The 20,888-nt window shown below is 38.1% G+C and overlaps 1 protein-coding gene across 2 annotated transcripts in view; it reads left to right on the plus strand.

The window, feature by feature from the left end:
• Positions 1-20,888, plus strand: part of rxfp1 (relaxin family peptide receptor 1) — a 56,086-nt gene that overhangs the window by 13,134 nt on the left and 22,064 nt on the right. For both annotated transcript variants that reach the window (XR_009205261.1, XM_058396367.1), the window contains exons 3-6: positions 13,912-13,995; positions 16,136-16,241; positions 19,695-19,766; positions 20,707-20,778. Coding sequence is in view for 1 of the 2 variants with exons in the window: in XM_058396367.1 (XP_058252350.1) it covers positions 13,912-13,995; positions 16,136-16,241; positions 19,695-19,766; positions 20,707-20,778 (334 nt within the window). In the remaining variant the exon portion in view is untranslated. The remainder of the gene's footprint in view (positions 1-13,911; positions 13,996-16,135; positions 16,242-19,694; positions 19,767-20,706; positions 20,779-20,888) is intronic.

The raw sequence follows: 20,888 nt of genomic DNA on the forward strand, positions 1-20,888 counted from the left end.
AATATGGTTTAATTAAACAGAAATCTTTTCCAATCTTTTAATAATAATTCATCATCTTATAAAATAGCACTGGATCCAGCACTTTACCTAATATTTTTGCCATTTTTTCCTCTGCACAATTAAACCACAATACACTTCATCAAGGTCGTTAAATCGTGATGTACGAGCCGGTCGTTATGACCATAATGTAATTCAGAGCTGTTCAGTAAACAAACCTCCATCTCGACTCCGAACACGACCCCGTGTGAATATTTTCATAAAACACTAACAACACTTCGGGCTTCACTTAAGCCTTTAATTAAGTTTGCGAGTGTGGGGTCTAATTTCACAGTTATTGGAGCTGCGTGTGCAGCCGTTCGACATCCGTCGCATTTATTGCAGCTTCTCCATGAGGAAGTCTTTAAGTTTGAACAGGGGAATTCATCATAGTGTCAGTTTCAGTCAAATGATGCGATCATAATCAATTCACAAATGCAAACAAGGCAAATATATTTACATAAACATGTATTAGGAGCTGTGTATATATATATATATATATATATATATATATATATATATATATATATATATATATATATATATATATATATATATATATATATTGAATTTAATAAGGCTTGCTGTAATAATGACATCTAGTATCTGGGTAAATTTGCCCAAAAATCTGGAATACTCTCTGATGAACTGTCATGTAGCAACATCAGCTCTGGCTTATAATGATTAAACCAGGCCTAATGAAGATAGAGCAGTTTTGCAGAATGAACTAGAAACGTCACTGAGATCTTGTCTAAACCGCTAAGCTAGCATTAAATTTTCACTTGATTAAATGGTCTACCTAAGCAGCGTGCGGAAAGTTGAAGCCGAAAGTGCCGATGATTCCTGTGAGCAATTCGGGTTCTTTCATAATGTCGCCCTGACATGATTCAGTATTTCAATTAAATACAGATTCTAGTTTTGATTAGCGAGTGTTTCAATTGCCCAATGTGTGAATTTCAGTGTGGTGTTCCAGTGTTGTTCATGCAGGAAATAAAGTCGATCCAATTAATTCCGGAACCAATTATTGTGGAAAATTAAGAAGAGCACTTCTGCAGTATGATGGGTTTTAGATCGCGCTGGCTATCTGGAATAAAAATAAATAAATAAATATGACGAGCTGTGCTAACATTAGAGCTGAGTGACCTGGTTAAAACCCAGCAAGACATGTATAATTACAGGGAATTGGCATGAATGGTGAGGGAAGGATCCGTGAATAGCTGCTGGAGGATGAATAAAGACTAATAACCAGGCAGAAGGAAGATCTTTTCATATGGAACATTCTAGTAAATCCAGACAGCTTACAATTCTTCTACAAACAGCATATTTGATTATAGTGTTCATTTTTCATAATGCTACGTCTCGCTGTTGCTTAGTCAACTAGCAAAATGTATTTACTCTATAATATTTTCATTTAAATACTCTGAAACTTGTTATTGAGATTCTCAAGGCCTTTCCTAATTCCACACAGTCCTTAAAGCTATGGGATTGCAGGTTCCTCTGCAGAGGTATGTTCATGTAAATGCATGCATCTTGATATATATACCAAGGCAGCTGGTGGGTTTGAGATTGAGAGAAGCACAGATGTTTGTTACTGAGGTATATATTTACATCTCTCTGTATCTCTCTGAGTTCTGTTTTATCTGTTTCTGTAGATTTATCAGTCTGTTCTCATATACAAGAGCATGAAAAAAGCAAATTTTCCATATTCAGGTTAGGCGAGAGTAACGACAGCTAGATAGCTAGACCTATAAATAATTGAAAGGCGGATGCAAATAATATAAAAGAGCTTTATGCTTGGCGTGTGTTTACAATATTTACCAATTACACAGAAAGTTCTGGCTGAGAAAAACTGTTATGGATTTGTTTACTGATCGACTGCTGCAACTCCGAGCACTCTGTCTGACTGGAGCCGAGGTGTTCAGCTTTGGAATCAACCTTGCTGACATTCGATGATCGTTAACGTTTCAGTGATTGGCAGTTGGTTATAAAGATCTGCCTGTTTGAGGGATCGCCTTAATATTACATGGAGAAGTTTACTTTTTTTTCTGTGCTTGCAGTATTTCAGATAGCAGACACACACAGTTCTTATCTAGTAAGTAAATAAATAAATTAGAGAATTCTTCATATCATGATTCCTCTAATGTTAGGTTACCTAATTATGTAGTAATTTTTAAATATTATCTTACAGTGCAGTAAAATAAAGAAAGGAACAAACAAACAAACAAACAAACAAATCAATAAATAAGAATATTCTCCACGATATCATAATCCCTCTCATGTTAGATTAGCTAATTATGTAGTAATATTTAAAATTTTATCTTACAGTGCAGTAAAAGAAACAAATAAATAAACAAACAAACAAACAAGCAAATACATAAATAAATTATCCATGATATCATGATCCCTCTAATGTTAGATTACTTAATTATGTAGTAATATTTTAAATATTATCTTACAGTGCAGCAAAAGCAACAAACAAACAAACAAATAAAAATCAATCAATCAATCAATCAATCAATCAATCAATTATCCATTACATCATGATTCCTCTAATGTTAAGTTACTTAATTATGTAGTACATTTTAAAATATTATCTTAAAAATAAATAAATAAATAAATAAATAAAATTATTTGATAACATGTTCCCTCTAATGCTAAATTACTTAATTATGTAAAATGTAAAAAATCTTTTTACACTATCTAACAGTGCAAGAAAATAAACAAACAAACAAACAAATAAATAAATAGCCTGCCTTTTTATTATCACTTAAGTGTAACACCCAGGTCAGACAGTTCCCCTCCTGATCACCAGAGGGAGCCCTCTCCTGGGTTCTGATCCACTTCTTTGGTTACCTCTGGTATTTCCTGTCCGAACACTTTAAACGGCACCTGAACCTGTCACTAAACACAAAGTTCTCATTAGGTGCGTTTACATGGACACTTTATAATCAGATCGGACTGAATTCAATCAGATTGACGAATCCGATCACAGCGTTTACATGAACGCGGTATAAAGTAATCAGATTGTTATGCGCGTTTACATGACACATGATTAGAATCAGATTAGATCTTTTGACATGCGCACAGTCCATGAAAACATCCATACATCATACGTCATTCGTATCAACATCCATACGTCATTCTTGCGTCATTGCCCATGCGCAGAACTTTCCAGGAACATATTCCATCCAATTAAGTTTTTACATGTCCTCTCGATCGGACTAAAAATGGTTTAAACCACCCCTTACCATCTGATTGAAATTTTAATTGGATGTGGCAAATTCCATCTGATTGACGTGTTTACATGACACTTTTTTAATCCATGTAAACACACCTATTGATTATTCTGTATAGCCTTTTGTGTATGAGCTTTTTTGTCATGTTTCTTGCCTTTTTGCCTCAGCATCTCTGTTCTGAAGCTCTTTTTGATATCTGGTTTTGATCTTAGGCTGTCTCCTTGACTGCTCTGGAGTATGGATTTGTTTGTCCGGAGCGTATTTTTGTACCTTCTTTTTTGACATTGGGCAATCAAACTCTTTGTGCATGGAGCCCTCTTCCATTTCTTGGTCTCCCTTGTTAAAGAAGCCTGACAAAGTTTTAGATGACCTCCCAAGGAAAAATGTAGGATGAGAATAAACACTGAATCCAAACAATCTCCATCCACATACATAGGTCAGAGTTTAAAATATTCATAAACATACAAAAGCCATAAAGAGACCTGTGAAAGTCACTTCCACAGTGACCTTGAGATTGTGGCTCTGACCTTTGAACAGGTCCTACTCAAGCACTTACACCAAAACTGAAGAGGAACTTATCACCAGACATTTTTTTTTTTTAAATTAGCAGCGTATAACATGTTTATCTAAGAAATGTGAATTTCACTAACATTCAGTTAATTTTGTAGGCTACATATTCATAAGAGTACAGGGTGAATATGGACAAGAGAAAAGTGAAAGCCATCACCAAATGGCTGCAACACAAGACTTCCAACAATTCTTGGTATTTTTTAGATCTTCTATCAATGGTTCATCCAAGGGTTAAGCATGGTAGCTTCTCCTCTATCCTTATACCCAAAACTCTTAAGTGAAACACAGATCAATTACAAGATTTTGAAACCCTCAAGAGGAAAATGATTTCTCCACACCTACTGTTCCATTCAACAGGACTGGAGCAGAAACTCCTGTGGGTGGAGCACACCTCATTGGAACTCACTGATCTGCTCTTCTACTCATCAGATGCCCTTCCAATGCGTCCTGGGGTTCCAACCTCCCATTATCCCCTGGTCTGGAGGAACCTTGAACATCCCTCTGGTGGATAATTGGATAAGGCCGAGTAAGAAGAATGGGAGATGGCACATGTCTGGCTAGAGATAACTGTTCAAAGCCAGAAGGATCCACCAGACTGCCAGCGTCACCCTCATCAACACTTGCACCCGGGCCATTTAACTCCTTTTATCTTGCAGGTTTTGAACAGACACATGATTAAACTCCGTCATCTGTAAAAAGGTCAACATAGAGAAAATGTCAAAATACACATGACATGATTATAGAAAAGACTACTGCTAGTCTAAGACTACATTTTGAGTGGATAAAAATCATTTCTTAATATTCTTCTTCTCACCGCTCCTAAAATGTCACAGGGAAACGGAGAAGACGTCAGGAATGAGGAATCGGAGTTTGTCTCAGTAAATCAGCCTCTGATGGTATTTGCTGAAATGCCTCCGAAAAGATTTAGAGATGAATGTGCAAGTGAGCAGCACCCAAAACTAATTTTTTTCCCCCATCGCTCTCAGTCTCTTTTTTCGATCCTATGCCGAGATTCAATTGAAGTTATTAATAAAATCCCACTGCTACCTGGAGTTTACTTTTAATTCTAATGCTTTCTGTTCTATAATCAAGGGCATTGAATCACAGCTTACTGACCCATGTGTAAATGTGTTTCCAAAGGTGTAAATCATGTGGTGTTGCATCTTATCAAGTTACACAGTGTGAAAGTGGGGCCACAGATGTACACCACATAAATTGTAAGTTGCTCTGGATAAGGGTGTCTGACAAATGCCAAAAATGTAAATGTAGAAAGATATGAATATACAGAGGGGTATGCACACTTACATATGCATAAAAATTTACTACGAAATTTATATAACCATCAAAGGGAAGCAAGTATGAATTATGCAAACACATTAGGTGCTCAAAGTCGTCACCATTAGCATCCAGACACTCGATTTTGGAGAACTACTATCGGGAACTCGTGTGAGTGTTGGTGGTTCTGTTCCAAACACACATAGCCAATGTGCTCACACACATTTGCAAGTTTACAACACCACTTCAAACTGATCTTCAAGTCAAGTGTGCCTCTGCCATTTTCTTTGGCTCTCTTCTGATGGTCATAACTCATTCCACGATGGTGCGACTACTGACATCTTTAAAGGAAACATACTGTGATACTACACATTGCTGCCATAATCTAATCTGAGGTTTTATAAAAGGGCATAGATAACAACTGTTGAAGTGTGTAAACATTTTTGGGCCCCTCTGTATAAGAATGAGATATATCCTCGAATATGAATTTGCCAAAGGCTCACTTGCTTGCGTTTGCCAGAAAGGTTCACAGGGTATCAGAGTGAGGTAGAGGTACATGGAGATTTTTATTTCACATGGGGCTAAGTGTGCTCCAGATTTGAAGAACACTGGACAAAGAAGGGCTTGTTACAGGCATGTACACGCAAAAATATATATGAACTACATACATCTTGTTTTGAGAGTCTTTTCGAGTGATGTCAAAGGTAAAATTTATACACTATGCCAAAAGAAAGACCACATCCACTTTGGGTTTAATTCTGACTGCGTGTACATTTCTGGAATTTGGTAGACACCCTTATACTAACTTACATTTTTATCTCATTTTATACAACCGATGGTTAAGGGCCTTGCTCTTGGGTCCATCATTAGCAGAGTGAACTCACAACCTTCTGATCAGAAGTCCAGCTCCTTAACCTCTAAGCTACCACATCCCCAGATAACACATACCACATGACTACAAATATTTGGAATTTCAACATGTGTACATTAAGAGAGAAGGAGAGTGATTTGCAAAAATGGAGACATTTTCAGCTTTGGGGGGGGAAAATTCCCTTCTGATTTTGAGCTGAGTTTCAAAAATGGAAAGTGATATGAACATGTCTAAAGAAGGTTCAGAAATGAGGTGCTGTTTTGCAGCAGGAAAGGCAACCAAAGCTACAAAGGATGCGATGAAAGAACAGGAGGATAGATGGGTGGGGTTTTTTTTAGAGCATCCTTAGCCTAAGGTTGGAGACAGACTCGATCAATCAGAGCAAATTCTTGCAGATTTGTATTTTTGAATAGTTGAAAGAGCCAATGGTTCAGAACCGGAGAATTTGTTTTCACAGCAGAAAAGCAATGCACTCTCTACTCTACTTGAATCACAACCAGCACAATCTTTCCAACATACCATCTTTTTTCTAAGTGGTACGCAGAATAATTACAGCATCTTCAGCTGCCACTTGATCACAGCTTGGAGCTTTATATTTTGGTCTTGACATTAGAGGAATTTGTTGCATTCCTTTCACATTTATTCCCTGTTCATTTACAAATGGTGGAGTCTCTTTGGATGTATAAAATGTATCTTGATTCATTGCTTCAATTTTATTTATTCCCTTTCAAGAAAGGCTCAGGTTGATCCGGTTTGGTGTCTATCTTACATAAAGAAGACAGTGCACCTGAACTAATTGCATCAGGAATGGGGAAAGGATGATGGGATGATGGTTGCATCATTACAACAAACAGTCTAACTGTGAAAGGCAGACCAAGATATACACAATATGGACACCTGGTTATAAAACCCATATGTACTTGATGGGCATCCCATTCTGGATTTAATCCGATTTTACTGTTATAATTGCATTCAGTATCCTGGCAAGGCTTTCCACTATATGTTGGACTTTGGCCATGGAGATTTGTGATCATTCAGCCACAAGAGCTTTATAGTGCGGCTGGTGAGGAGGTCTGGGGTTCAGTTTTCCAGTTCATTCCAAAGGTGTTTAGTAGTCAGGGCTCTGTGGAGGAAACTCAAGTTCTTGCACTCCAACTTAACACACTAAGTCTTCATGGACCTTGCTTTGTGCACAGTTGTTTGTATGCAGTAAATGGTACTGGAAGCCTACAAAGGCACAGCCATGATGCAGTACCCCTGAAGCTGTATGGGTTAAGGGCCTTGCTCAGGGGCCCAACAGTGACAGCTTGGTAGTGCTGGAGCTTGAAGCCTGATCTCCTGATTAACAACCTAGAGCCTTAACTACTTGATCTACCACTGCTCCTGTAAGGGAGATACAACTGCCCCAGTAAGGGAGCTACCAGTGCCCCAGTAAGGGGGCTACCACTGCTCCAGTAAGGGGGCTACCACTGCTCCAGTAAGGGGGCTACCACTGCTCCAGTACAGGACCTACCACTGCCCCAGGAAAGGACCTACCAATGCACTAACAAGGGAGCTACCACTGCTTCAGTACAGGACCTACCACTGCCCCAGGAAAGGACCTACCAATGCACTAACAAGGGAGCTACCACTGCTTCAGTAAGGGACCTACCACTGCCCCAGAAAGGGAGCTACCACTGCCCCAGCAAGGGAACTACCAATGCCCCAGTAAGAAAACTACCACTGCCCTAGTAAGGGCACTACCAGATGACTTAGTCCCCCAAACTCATCCTGGTACTCTATGCAGCCACTGACATAACAGGTGGTACCTGTTAAAGTTACCTTACAAGAGGGGTCAATTGAATTAGACTGGACTGAGGACAAGGATTCAATTGCATGAGCTCATCATCAGTGGAGAATGGTAATTCATCTGCCTCCTCGACAGGGCCTGATGTTTTAGATCAGTTAATGAATTGGGTGGTGGAGGTGTCAGGTGATACTCTGACTAAGGCCAGGATCTCTTTTTGAGGTTAATGTACTTGGACACCTCAAATAGCTATTTGGTCAGATCATGGTTTAGGATTCAGGTTAGTTTTCTATTTAGTGTCTTTTCCAGCTTGTTAAAATGACCATGGAAGTATTGCCATTAGGGCTGTAACACAATTATGTTTATCTACATCCTGTAAATTTGTGTATCTATATGTGGATTTAATCCCTAAGTGTGTGTGGCTGTTTTCATGCTATATGGGTATATCATACCTGGAATCACACCAGGTGTAAAAAAAATCTTACGTATAAAAATTTGACGTTACCAATAACTGCTAAATTGTGATCAAACTTTCTCTCAGTTTGTTTTCTCAACTATTACAATACTACAAAATCCGTGAGAAAAGAATCCAAATGATTTTTTCCCCTACTTTCTGACCTTTTGCCGACAAGCTAGTTGTATCTTTAGTTAGATAGGTCACTAAGAAGCTAGCCATTTTAGCCCAACACTTTAGACTTTTGTTTATATGAGAGAGATTTGAAACTTAAGACTTGGTCAATCCTCTTTCATCCATTTTCCTGGTGTGTGGAACAGATTGTGTTTACCCATCAGAATTCTAATCACATCTGACAGGCATAGTGCTCTAGTCTGGGGAGATTAATTGAAGATGTCATGTCTTTTGCTTTGTTTATGGATATCTCTGTATCCCATCTGTAAGCTTGTACATCTTAATTAAGCTAATTTTAAGACTTCTACAGGAATAGGATTAGCAAGGAAGTGGGCTATTTATATCAGGCCAAGTTAGTTTGGTGAGGAATAAAACTTTCTGATATTTGATTTTGGTATGGAGTAAGATATTTTGGTATGGAGTTCAGAGATTTAGGTCATTTTTGTAGAAGGAAGTGTGGAAAATTACAACGTTTGATGTAAAAAATATGCGATTCCAGAGTGAAGAAATGTCTTGATGGAAAGTTTACACTTCGATCCTATGACATCTGTACCTTAATGGTTTGTTTTCAATGATGAAAATGTTGTTTTCGTTAGGACGGGAGGCTAATACACAGCAAAAAAATGTTTTAAAAAAATACCCATATATCTATGGAACAAGGTCTATGATTCCGCTATAGTCCCAGTCTGGCCTTTCTATTTTTGTCAATAATGAGCGTGAAATTGCTTCCAGGTTGTCGGGTTATCTATGTTTTCTATCATCATCCCTGATAATGATACCTCTATTTTTTAAAAAAACAAAAAAAACAAAACTAGAGGTATGTCCTGTTGCCTTCGGCTGTCAGGAACCTGCGGTCTATCAGCTTGCATGAGTAAGATAAATTCACACAAAAAAAATCATGTGAGGCATCTTTTACGCTTCATTTTTCCTTTTAGGCACAACTTCTTCTGTAGTAGCAACACCATGCATTATAGATAAGGCAAAGCTTCATTCCTTATTTGAAGGTGTTGCATTTGAGAAAGTCTTTAATCATTAATACTATTTATATTTGCTTGGAACATTTCTATCCATAATAACATTTTTGAAGAATACAATAAGTTAAGTTGTCTTTATTTGTCACATATACATTACTGCACAGTGAAGCTCTTTCCCATCCATGGGGTTTGGGGTCAGAGCACAGGGTCAGTCCCTGGATGATACAGTGTCCCTGGAGCAGGGTGGGTTAAGGGCCTTTCTCAAGGCTCAACAGTGGCAGCTTGGCAGTGCTGGGACTTGAACCCCGATCTTCTAGCCAACGACCCAGAGCCTTAACCACTTGATCAATTGTCATTGAGTTCTGTTTTTACTTTAGGAAGAATTCATAGTAGAAGAAACCCAACCATTTTTTCAACCCTCTCGCACCTGGGCACTTATGTTTTGACTTTTGCCGATTGAGAAAAATTACATTTTTTGGTTTTCTACTCCTTCCCTGATGCTGATATGGCCACAATCGCTGATTGTTGACACCTGTAACATGTTTCTCATCTGTATCTTAATACAATATCAACCCAAGCTTTGTATTTTACCTTTCTTTTTTAAATTAGTGTCATTTTTAAGTCTCCATATTCCCTATAGTTAATTCTTTCTTGCCCTACTCTTAATTCTGTACCTCTGTTTGAGCCTTATTTGCTTGTTTCTATACAGCATAGCATTAGGACCACAGCAAATAGGACCACAGCATAGCATGCATAGCAAATAGGACCACAGCATAGCATGCATAGCATTTACGTGGTCACAATCATGATCGTGATCGTCCTCACTCACATTTTATATACAGTAGAGTAATCCAACTAATGTATAAAACTCAATAGTTGGTCATGCTATTTATGAGCCTTAACTAAGATCACCATTCTCCGACCATTTCTCAGATGAAAAAAGCTTTTAAATTAGGGTCTGTATTTTTTCAATAGCAACCGTAGGACGATCTTATCCAAACATTTTCAGTTTCACAGAAAAATACATCTGCATGCAACTTATTTGCACCTTGTATATAATGAACTTCATTGTTGTTGCACAAGAATATGCTGCATGACATCGTGTCAGGCTTGACGCTCACGTGTTAACACAATACGGCAACGCAGGTGTTTTTAAAATGGTAAAATGTCTCAATATTCTTAATAGTTTAAAGGAATTTTAGGGTAAATTTACAAAAATGTCATTGTATTTTAATCTTCTTATACTACTACGTATGGCATGTCTTAATTTGATTCATTTTTGAGTTCCTCCTTTACCAGTAATAGCTCAAATAAAAAAAATCAGGCTTGAAAGTCACATAATAACGTAATATAGCAACACGGGTATTTTTAAAAATGAAAAAAGTTTGTGTATTCTCTGCAACTTAAAGGATTTACAGGCTAGAAATGAGCCACATTTTGTGTTTTAATCCTCTTATACCACATCAACTTCACCGAAGATCGTCTTGTGACCTAATGAGAGAATGGCATGTCATACTTTTTACATTTCTAGTTATCTTTACTGATGTACAAAGTCCACAAAACAGCTAAATCATCCTTAAATAGTCCAGTTCAAGAGCTTCGACAGGTCAAATCCGTGATCTGATGATTAATTACAGTAGAGCTGGAGGAGCAGTGAAGTTGGGGTGGGCATAAAACAGGATAGTACTTTTACACTTTAAAATATTTGGTCATTAATAGAAACCTTGAAATTTCTCTTTCTCTTTCATCAGCCTCACTGATGAATACTTTTATTTACCGTTACTAATAAAGACATGCCCTTATTTTCACCCTGAAATGAAACTCATCCTGCTGTAATGCATGAAAGCCATGGATTCCATCGTTGCTCTTCTTATTGAACTCATCATCACCATCTCTTTATATCTAGCTCGTCTTTTTTCATACACACAAGCTGAGTGGAAGCATAAGGCTCTGGGTAGAACGGAGCATCAATGTAATATCCAGGGGCGTTTTCAGTAATTGTTTGTTTACTTAGGGCTATGGAATAATAATTTCTAAGTAATATAAGTAATTGAGTAGATTTTAATTTGAAAAAGATTGCTGGATAGGGCTTACTCCAGGCTAAATGAAATGAAATGTTCTGAGACAGTTAATTGGAGACATAAAGGCTCCCAGTTGGTGCAAGAAAAGTTTTCACCAATCGTTAGGAGATCGCAAGTTCGAACGCTGATGACGCCCCAGCCATCAGTAGCTGGGAGCCATGGAGCAAGAATGGCTGTGATGAGAGAAAAGAAAAAGAAAAATTTTTCTTAAATTTGAAATGGAACCTAGGTCATGTCCTGTTTTCAGGCTTTCCTGTTTATCTTTTCCAAAATGGACCTTTAATTGTGACATCTCTAAAGAAGAAAATGATAAACCAGGATACAACATGCACAAAACTAGAATACTGGGAAAACACACAAGCTAATTAAAAAACGATAAAAACACAAAGAGATGCAAGAAACAAGAACACACCAAGACCTGGAGCATACATTTAGAAATATACACAGAGCGATTAACTTATTAAAGTGGTGACAAAAAAAACAATGAACTAGGAGGAAGTGAGGACTGAAACCAAGTCAATAGCACACACACACACATGGAGAAGTAAAACACACACACACAAAAACAAAAGATGACAGGAAAACGACAGGAATGGACGATCCACACCGAGAGCAATTCAAGAGAAAGAGTTTTTTTCGAGAAGGAAAAAGAAAGAACAAAACATCTACAATGCTAAACTTTTTAAGCATTTCCACGTATTTGAATAGAAACTGAACATTTCTCTTTCTCTGCTTGTATTATCTTGTAACATCCTTCATTCTCTTTCCCCATTATATCTACTGAAACATTTTTAAAGTTAGTCCCATGTCTGCAGATATTCTCTGTAAACCACAGGTTTAGCATTGACACTAAGTGATGACAATAAGCTGAAGCCTAATTTAACTAAGAATAGAAAAAATTCATGCAATCAGTGTATGAATAAGTCCTGCCTATTAAATCGAGCTCAATTAGCCGGATTCCCTGTGGGGATCTTTTGGGAGTAACAATATTTCTGCATTCTTGTAAAAGGTCACATAATCCTGAGCTATTTCATGTGATCATTTTAATAACGTTTATTTAGCGATCCTGAATGTCAACATTGTTTATTGACAGGCGTGCAAGGTAAATGATTTGTCTCGGCGTATCCACCTGTCAGCCTAACAGATTCTCTATTTGTCCATTCATCCATCCATCCATCTGTCCATCCATCCATCCATCCATTAAATCATCCATCTATCCATCCATTCAATTATCCATCCATCCATCCCTCCATCCATCCATCCATCCATCCATTAAATCATCCATCTATCCATCCATTCAATTATCCATCCATCTATCCATCCATCCATCCATCCATCCATCCCTCCATCAGTCCATTTATTCATCCATTTATTCGTCCATTCATCCATCCATCTAGCAATCCATCCATACATACATCCCTCAAGTCATCCACCCATCCATCCGCCCATCCATCCATCCATCCATCCATCCATCCATTCATCAATCCATCCGTCCGTCCATCCATCCATCCATACATACATCCATCCATCCATCCATCAATCCCATCCATCAGGTCATCCATCCATCCATCCATCCATACATCCATCCATCCAGCCATCTATAGGACCATTCACCCATCTATCTGTTTTTCTGTCACTCTGATTGGCTGTCTATGTATATATAATGTTGGGAAATGTTAGTGTTTAAGTCACACCCATGCAGTGCCTGATGGTCCTTGTCATTGTCTGACAGGCTTCTCAAGTCACGCTGTTGAACCTGTTATGCATTAAACACCGACTTTCATGGCATATTAGCTGACAGACATTTGTGAATAATCGAATTGTAAAACTCTTGATCAGGATTCAGGTAGTGTCACCAGAACTTCACCTAAAAAGCCTTCAAAGGTTGAAGAGTGCTCTCATCACTGAAAACTCATTCTAGTTCTTCACACTTCTTGCTCCTGCTTTCTAATAACATCACTAGAGATTGATGAGTTAGGATTGGGAAGGCTGGATGTTTTGACAGATTTATTTGTTGTAGATGTCAGAAGTGCAAAGTCAGGGAAAAGTCGCTGCCACTGACGTCTCTCCTATTTGCATGCTGACTGGTTCATTTTCTTTTCAATTGAAGCTTTAGGCTGTAATGAAAATAACAATATTTTTTATTGCGAGAAACTGCAGCGAATGTTGAGGAACATGTGCTATTCGGGTATAGCATGCTCCATTTATCACCCAGCAGACGGTGCAAAATGATTACCAGGACCCCACAAATTGGTTTTCAGCAGCGTATATTCCAAATCCAGCTTCTCCAACATGGAGGCGATGTGAAAAGTCATAGAGTTAAATGTGCATAGAGAGAATGTGTTGTTAGGGGAGGATGATACATCATATCTTTGGGGCCTAAAAATCTATAGGCTATTTTTCAGTGAGCAAATTCGAACATCGTCGTTGACTTATCATTGCATCATTTTTCAGGAGACAACAACGGCTGGCCTCATTTGTTTGACAAATACTTTGGGATGCCCAGTAAAGATGCTGGAACCAAATCAACCACATGTCGTGAGTAAAGATGCAGAATTCAATCTCCTGAAACTGAAGTGATCTGAGAAAATGCTGTTTCCGTCTATCTGTCTGTCTGTCTGTCTGTCTGTCTGTCCGTCCGTCTGTCTGTCTATCTATCTATCTATCTATCTATCTATCTATCTATCTATCTATCTATCTATCTATCTATCTATCTATCTATCTATCTATCTGCCTCTTCATCTATCTATCTATCTATCTATCTATCTATCTATCTATCTATCTATCTATCTATCTGTCTTTTTGTCTGTCTGCCTGTCTGCAAGTTACTGGTCAAGTGAATAGTGCTGAATGTTTCGTTACAGATAGATACAGTAGATAGATAGATAGATAGATAGATAGATAGATAGATAGATAGATAGATAGATAGATAGATAGATAGATAGATAGATAGATAGATAGACAGATTCAGATCAGAGAGCCCTAGCCAATCAAGGTCACTATATTATGTCAGAATTATATCACTCTGAAGTCCAGGTTATATCTTTACTCTAGGAACCACCTGTAAGCCATTTAAAAGCAAGGTTACTCTAAATCTATAGCATTTGGCAGACACTCTCACCCTGAGCTACTTATATTTATTTCATTCATACAACTGAGGCTTTGGAGGCTTACTCAAGGACTCACCAGTGGCAGCTTGGTGGTGTTGGGATTTGATCCCATGACCTTCTAATGACTAGTTTAACCTCGTAACCACATGGCTGTCACTGCTGTCTTCAGTAAGTGGGCACTTATGCAGCTTGAGGGCAACAGTGCAGAGGCTCAAGTACACAATGTGGTCTATTTAGTATAATCCTTCGTGTGATGTATTGACCTTTTTCTGTTGTTCTTACAGTCGATTTTCTTTCCACTGCCGGTCTCCTGAAAGCTATATTTACTTCAATTGCAGGAGATTCTGAAGTCTGAAGTGCCAGAAATGGACTGTTGTGTTATTATTGCAGCATTTATACTCAGACAGCTCACTTTTACTTATCTTTCTGTTTTCTTCTTGACTTTCCAGACACTTTTTTGGGTCCCCAAAATTTCCATTAAACTGGTTCCATAAAGCTTATAGAAGACTCTAAAATATTCGTCCATGTAGAGTAGTCAGTAATATCATATTACCAATGCCATTTAGAGACTCTTACAATTATAAAACCATCTACGTTCATTTTACCTTTTTGTTCAAGGATATTTTTTAATTTTTAAAAGCTCAAGACCTAAGGGCAGACATTGGCAATCGGTTTATGAAGAGCTTATGAATTTTTGATTAGCCTCTCGTTCAGGATGAGGCAAAAGGTTTTGGTAAACATGTTTGTAAAGCAGCTTGTGCTTCTTAAGCATCAATTAGACAGTAGTTACTCAGTAGTTACTATTTAATTAAATGTATTTTGCTTGTAATCATGCTTAATATCAATAAACAATGCTTGTGTGTGCATAATGTTACACTGAAATTGTGTATTGCATTAAAAGACATGCAATACATGTTTTTGGTTAACATTTAAACATAAAATAATGAGGTATAATAATAATAATAATAATAATAATAATAATAATATTTTAATAATCATTTTATTGATATTATTATTACTTTTATTAATATTGTTGTTGTTAAATGTTACTTAATATTACATTAAATTAAAACAATTAAATTTAAAACACAAAAATCTGAAACATTCATGTTAATAAAATCATGTGGAAGAACCACATTTCAAAAATGAATTTAATATTAATATGGAAATAAATTATTTATAAGTCATATGTATATGAAATGTAAAAACATATGTGCTATGTCAAAATAAATTAATCATGTAAGAAAATCATGTATGTACATGTATAATGTAAAAGGAAAAAGCTTTAACTCGTGCTAATAAATTAGTCATGTGAGAAAAAAACGTGTGAGAAATATTGAAAAAAGATGCACGCGGAACTCACTTTATACATCACCTCAGTCTTCAGAAAGTGCTAGGCTTTCATTAGAAACCCTTTGTGATATATATGCGAATATTCTTTCATTAAACAAGTCCTACTTCTTCTGTGCATTTCTTTCTGCAAGTCAGTCCAAGTGGAAATACATTATTCTTCCTAACATCTCTCTCTTCTCTCTCTCTCAATTCCTCCTCCCCGTCGTCTCTCTCAGTACTCGGCCCCGTACCAGCCGAGTGTCAGTGTAGGGATTTGGAGCTTGACTGCAACGGTGCTCACTTTAAAGACGTCCCTACTGTGTCCACGAACGTCACCATGATGTGAGTTCCTCTTCATCATGCTCATGTGTGTGTGTGAAGCTGTTAGAACACTGTACATGAGATCAAGGCATCACCGGCTGCTAAATAGGTGTTTACTAGCACACGCTTGCTTTAGAGAGAACACAGTGTCTGTCAGAGTTTAGTACACCTTCTGTGTGAATTAATGTCATGGCTGTCAGATATGCTGCAAAGCACACAAAGAGGAACCCTGGAGCTCTGAGGAGGCAACATTACCAGCTGCAACACTGATTAATAAATCAGTCATTCATTCATAACATTCATATTTTTGGAGGTTTATTGTTGTCCATCATGGTAGTGTACATCATTCAGGCTAGTCATTAAGACTCCTGTTTAAATTAAGAAATGAAACTGATTGAGAAATGTATTAATTTATTTATATATTATTGTTCATTATGTTTGAAAGCGGCGGCATGGTGGCTTAGTGGTTATCACCTCCAGTGTCCTGGGTTTGAGTCTCGCGCCCGTTTACTGTGTGTGTGCATGTCCTCCCCGTGCTTGGTGGGTTTTCTCCGGGTGCTCCGGTTTCCTCCAACAGTCCAAAGACATGCTTCTAGGCTTATTGGAGTCTCTAAATTGCCTGTAGTGTGTGATTGCGTGAGTGAATGAGTGTGTGTGTGTGCCCTGCGATGGGTTGGCACTCCGTCCAGGGTGTATCCTGCCTTGATGCCCGATGACACCTGAGACCTGACCCGTGACCTGAGGATAAATCGGATAAGCGGTACAGACAATGAACAAAATGTTTGAAAGCATCATCTTTGCTGTACGATATTTTCTTTACACGCCCCCTAGAGGTTTATTAGGATCACTGCATTGAACACTTTAATGTTTCGCAAAGAGTAATTATTTGAGATACTATAGTCTCGAACCGGTCTGGCTGTAGACGAGCCGCTACTCACCAGATGTATTTTTGCTTCTATTCTTTCTAAACTCTATAGACAGATCCGTCTGAGCAGATCAGCAGTTTCTGTAAAACTCAAACCCGCCTTTTTTGTTGCCATTAGTCATGCCATGGTGAAAGATCGCACATTTTTTTAACCTGAAGCTTGTGCATGTTTGTATTCATTGTTCTGCTGTCAAATGTTTGGCTGAATTGCGTGAACAAGCAGGTGCCCCTGTTAAGGTGAGTGTGAAGTATATATTTATTTTGCTATGTAAAGCGTATAGGGAAGAACGTCAGGCTCAAATGATATAAGAGTAGGCAGATAAATTATGTGGCACGTCATTTAAGAAAGCACACTTCAAAGAGCCAAATTGCCTTTATGGCATCCGTTCTGCCTCTTTGACTTAATAAGTGATTTTGTGCTATAATGGGAACAGGATGTGTCAACAAAACTGTTTACAGAGGCTGTGTTTTGCATTGGAAAACAGGATGTTGTTTACCTCTCTACTCTCAGGCTTTTCATTTTATCGTTTCTGCGCATATTTATTTATTAATTAATTAATTTATTTATTTACATTTCAGCAGGGCGGCCAGGAAATAAAAATTCCCAAAAGTCATCGGCAAATTAGGAAACTTGATTATACAAAATGAGGTTAATGATATTCTCCACACAAAGTAACCATCCCTCAGATGCTCGTTTGGTCTGCAAAGTGAAGAAGCTTTACTACAAACTTCATATCTCATGGACTCAGCTGCTTCCCTGAGCCAGTCACGACTCCTCAACACACAACTGAATGGAATGATACATTCCTCTGGGACCTGTTTCCCATACCGCTGCTTTGTATGAAGAATAAAACACTATGAGGCAGGATGCTATAGGATGATGAATGATGAATGATGATGATGTAATGCATCACAATGAAAAGTTAATTATTTTCCATTCACAGCATGCACTCAGGTGTTTAATTCCACTTATTCCTTAGCCATTTTTACAGCAACAAAATGGCATGTGATACTAATGTATTTTCCATTTAATTTTTACTTTTAAGGTCTAGATAAAACCAACTTCGTTCCTTTTTTTTTTTTTAATTTTGGCACTGGAGACTCCTTCCAAATAGAGAAAAAAGTCTCCTCAAAAGAATATTTTACCATATCAGTGACCATTCATCATTCCTATTTTTTTATATTTAAATCTATAAATCCAAAATATATTAATGTGCAGGATCTGCTGTTCATGTCATAATGTGAGTTACTATAGAAATTAAAACATCGGAATTGTGATGAGATTGGATTAGATTTTGATTAGATTAGATTAGATTAGATTAGATTAGATTAGATTAGATTAGATTAGATTAGATTAGATTAGATTAGATTAGATTAGATTAGATTAGTTTATTGCTTGTTGGTCACACACCTCCAGGGGTTTGATTCCTGACTCCGCCCCCTGTGTTTGTTGGACTTTGTATGTTCTCCCCGTGCTTCAGTGGTTTCCTCCCCATTCCAATGAAATGTGCTGTAGGCTGATTGGCATCTCTGAACTCTATGTTGTGTGTATAGCTATGTGAGTCCACCGCCAAGGCGGTGTCCAGTGTCCACTGCCTTGTGCCCACAAGGACCCTGGGATAAATTCCAGGTTCCATGTGCAGGATAATCAGTTCATAAATTGGAGTGATGGATGATTGGATAACCATAATATTTGCAGTCAGAAGTCTCTATACTCTGTAAAGTTGATGGAAATCTACTTCACTTGATTTAACAAACTATCACCTACTGACAAGGCCTGATTGCTTAATTGAGGCCCAATTGTGACAATTTAGCCTTTGATCGTTAGTGTGGCGGTGGAGCTTTAGATGAAAACACAGTGTGAGACGGACTCGGCTGATTACAAGTACACTCTCAGGCACTTCGCTCCGCACGCTCAGTAGTCTTCAGAGAAATATGGTTAGCGTTCTCAGCTCCTGCTGAAACAACAGCAGGATATTAAGTGAGACGGATCTCATGAGCAAACAAAGCCTTTGCGTGTGAAGTCGTACCGTACAGCCGTCCTCCTTCCTGTTTAAATTGAGCCACCCTTTTATCTCCTAGCTGAAAATGAACCGGACACGGCTGATGAGTCTGAACAAGTAGATTATCCAGCATAATGTGTTAGCTGATGGGTCTCCTTAGGCGAGTCAGAGTGACTCTATCAGCTTCTGTGTGCTTCTCTCACTTATTTCAGTCTTCAGTGGTGGAAGCTAATGAGTACAAATACATTATTCAGACTGAACATACTGTATAATGTGTTCTAAATGGATATAATTAAGAGCTCAATTAATCATAGCGGTACCTGTATTCATATTTGAAAGCAGAGTGGGTGTGGCCTAAATCAGAAAGAAGGTGATGTTGTTCTTGTTGTTTTGGAAGGTTTGTCAAGAAAGATTGAGACTAAGATCTAGACTAAGAAAAAAAGATTTCATAGATTAGTTGAAAAGGAAAGATGAACAAGCTAACATCTCTCTCTCTCTCTCTCTCTCTCTCTCTCTCTCACTCTCTGACTGTGTCTCTCGCCCCAGGTCTTTACAAAGGAACCGTTTAAGGAAACTGAACACTGACATGTTCATTAAGTACCAGAACCTTCAGAAGCTGTGAGGACCTGCCTCATTTCTGCATCTCAGTATTATCACATTATTTTATATTAAGCACTTTCACAAGAAAAAAGTGCGACAAAATCAATTGGGCTAAAAGTAATGGCACCCTATATCAACTATGGCTTGGTTAAATCCCTGTTGGAAGAACAGGTGGCATTCCCGCAGGGGTTTGTTTATACTCTGTGCCACGTGTCTGTTTATGTTTTGTGTTCTCACGTGTTTGCCCCGCCCGATCCTTAGCCCATTCCTGCCTCCCCAACCCTGTCCCTCTTGTTTCACTAATTCCTTCCCCAATTTATCCCGATTGTCTTGCACGTGTTGTTTGCTGAGTCCTTATCATCATGTGCTGTTTTGTTCCTCAGTGTTCTCAGTTTTTTGTGAAACCCTAACGAAGGAGGATGAATTAATGTGTGTTTATTGCAGCTGATGCACTCTGCAATGGCCGAGCTGCATTACTAGCCACGCTTTGTAGACACTTGTGCAGAGAACGTGCTTAATAATCTACGTCCGACTGCCATTTATCAAAATAAACATGCAAGTATAAAGAAAATCGGCTATACTATAGGGAATTTTTTTTTTCTACTATAAAACCATTCCAACTCGGAAACTTCTAAAAGATTAACAAATGAGGCCCATTGTGTGTTTTCTCTCTAATGAAACACTTGGAGCCGGAATAATTCTTCCCCATGAGGCATAAACACCATTACTGAGCCCGTTGTAAATGTTCTGCTTGCGTAGCCACAAACAGCCTCAAAGATACAAGAAGCAAAATCGTACGCAATGTCTCGCATAAATAAATATGTTTTTCTGCGTGCTCCATGTGTTTTATTCTTTCGCTATTTCCATCATAGAAAGTGTCAGGAATTTCAGAAAGGGATACTATGCTTTAATTGTTGATACTTTATGATTATATAACATGTCTGATCTCTTCTTTTAGATATCTGCAGCACAATCGCATCAAAGTGGTTGAACCCTATGCGTTCCGAGGTCTTTACAACCTAACACGGCTGTGAGTGCTCAGTTTCAAAATCCTCCCACATTGCTCCTCGACTCTGTAACGGTTCATCATGTCTGATTTAATACGTCATTGGCTCCCGGTTCGTTTTAGAGTGCTTTTAT

Source organism: Hemibagrus wyckioides, linkage group LG08 (genome assembly GCF_019097595.1).
Source record: "Hemibagrus wyckioides isolate EC202008001 linkage group LG08, SWU_Hwy_1.0, whole genome shotgun sequence".
In the NCBI taxonomy this organism is placed as follows: Eukaryota; Metazoa; Chordata; class Actinopteri; order Siluriformes; family Bagridae; genus Hemibagrus; species Hemibagrus wyckioides.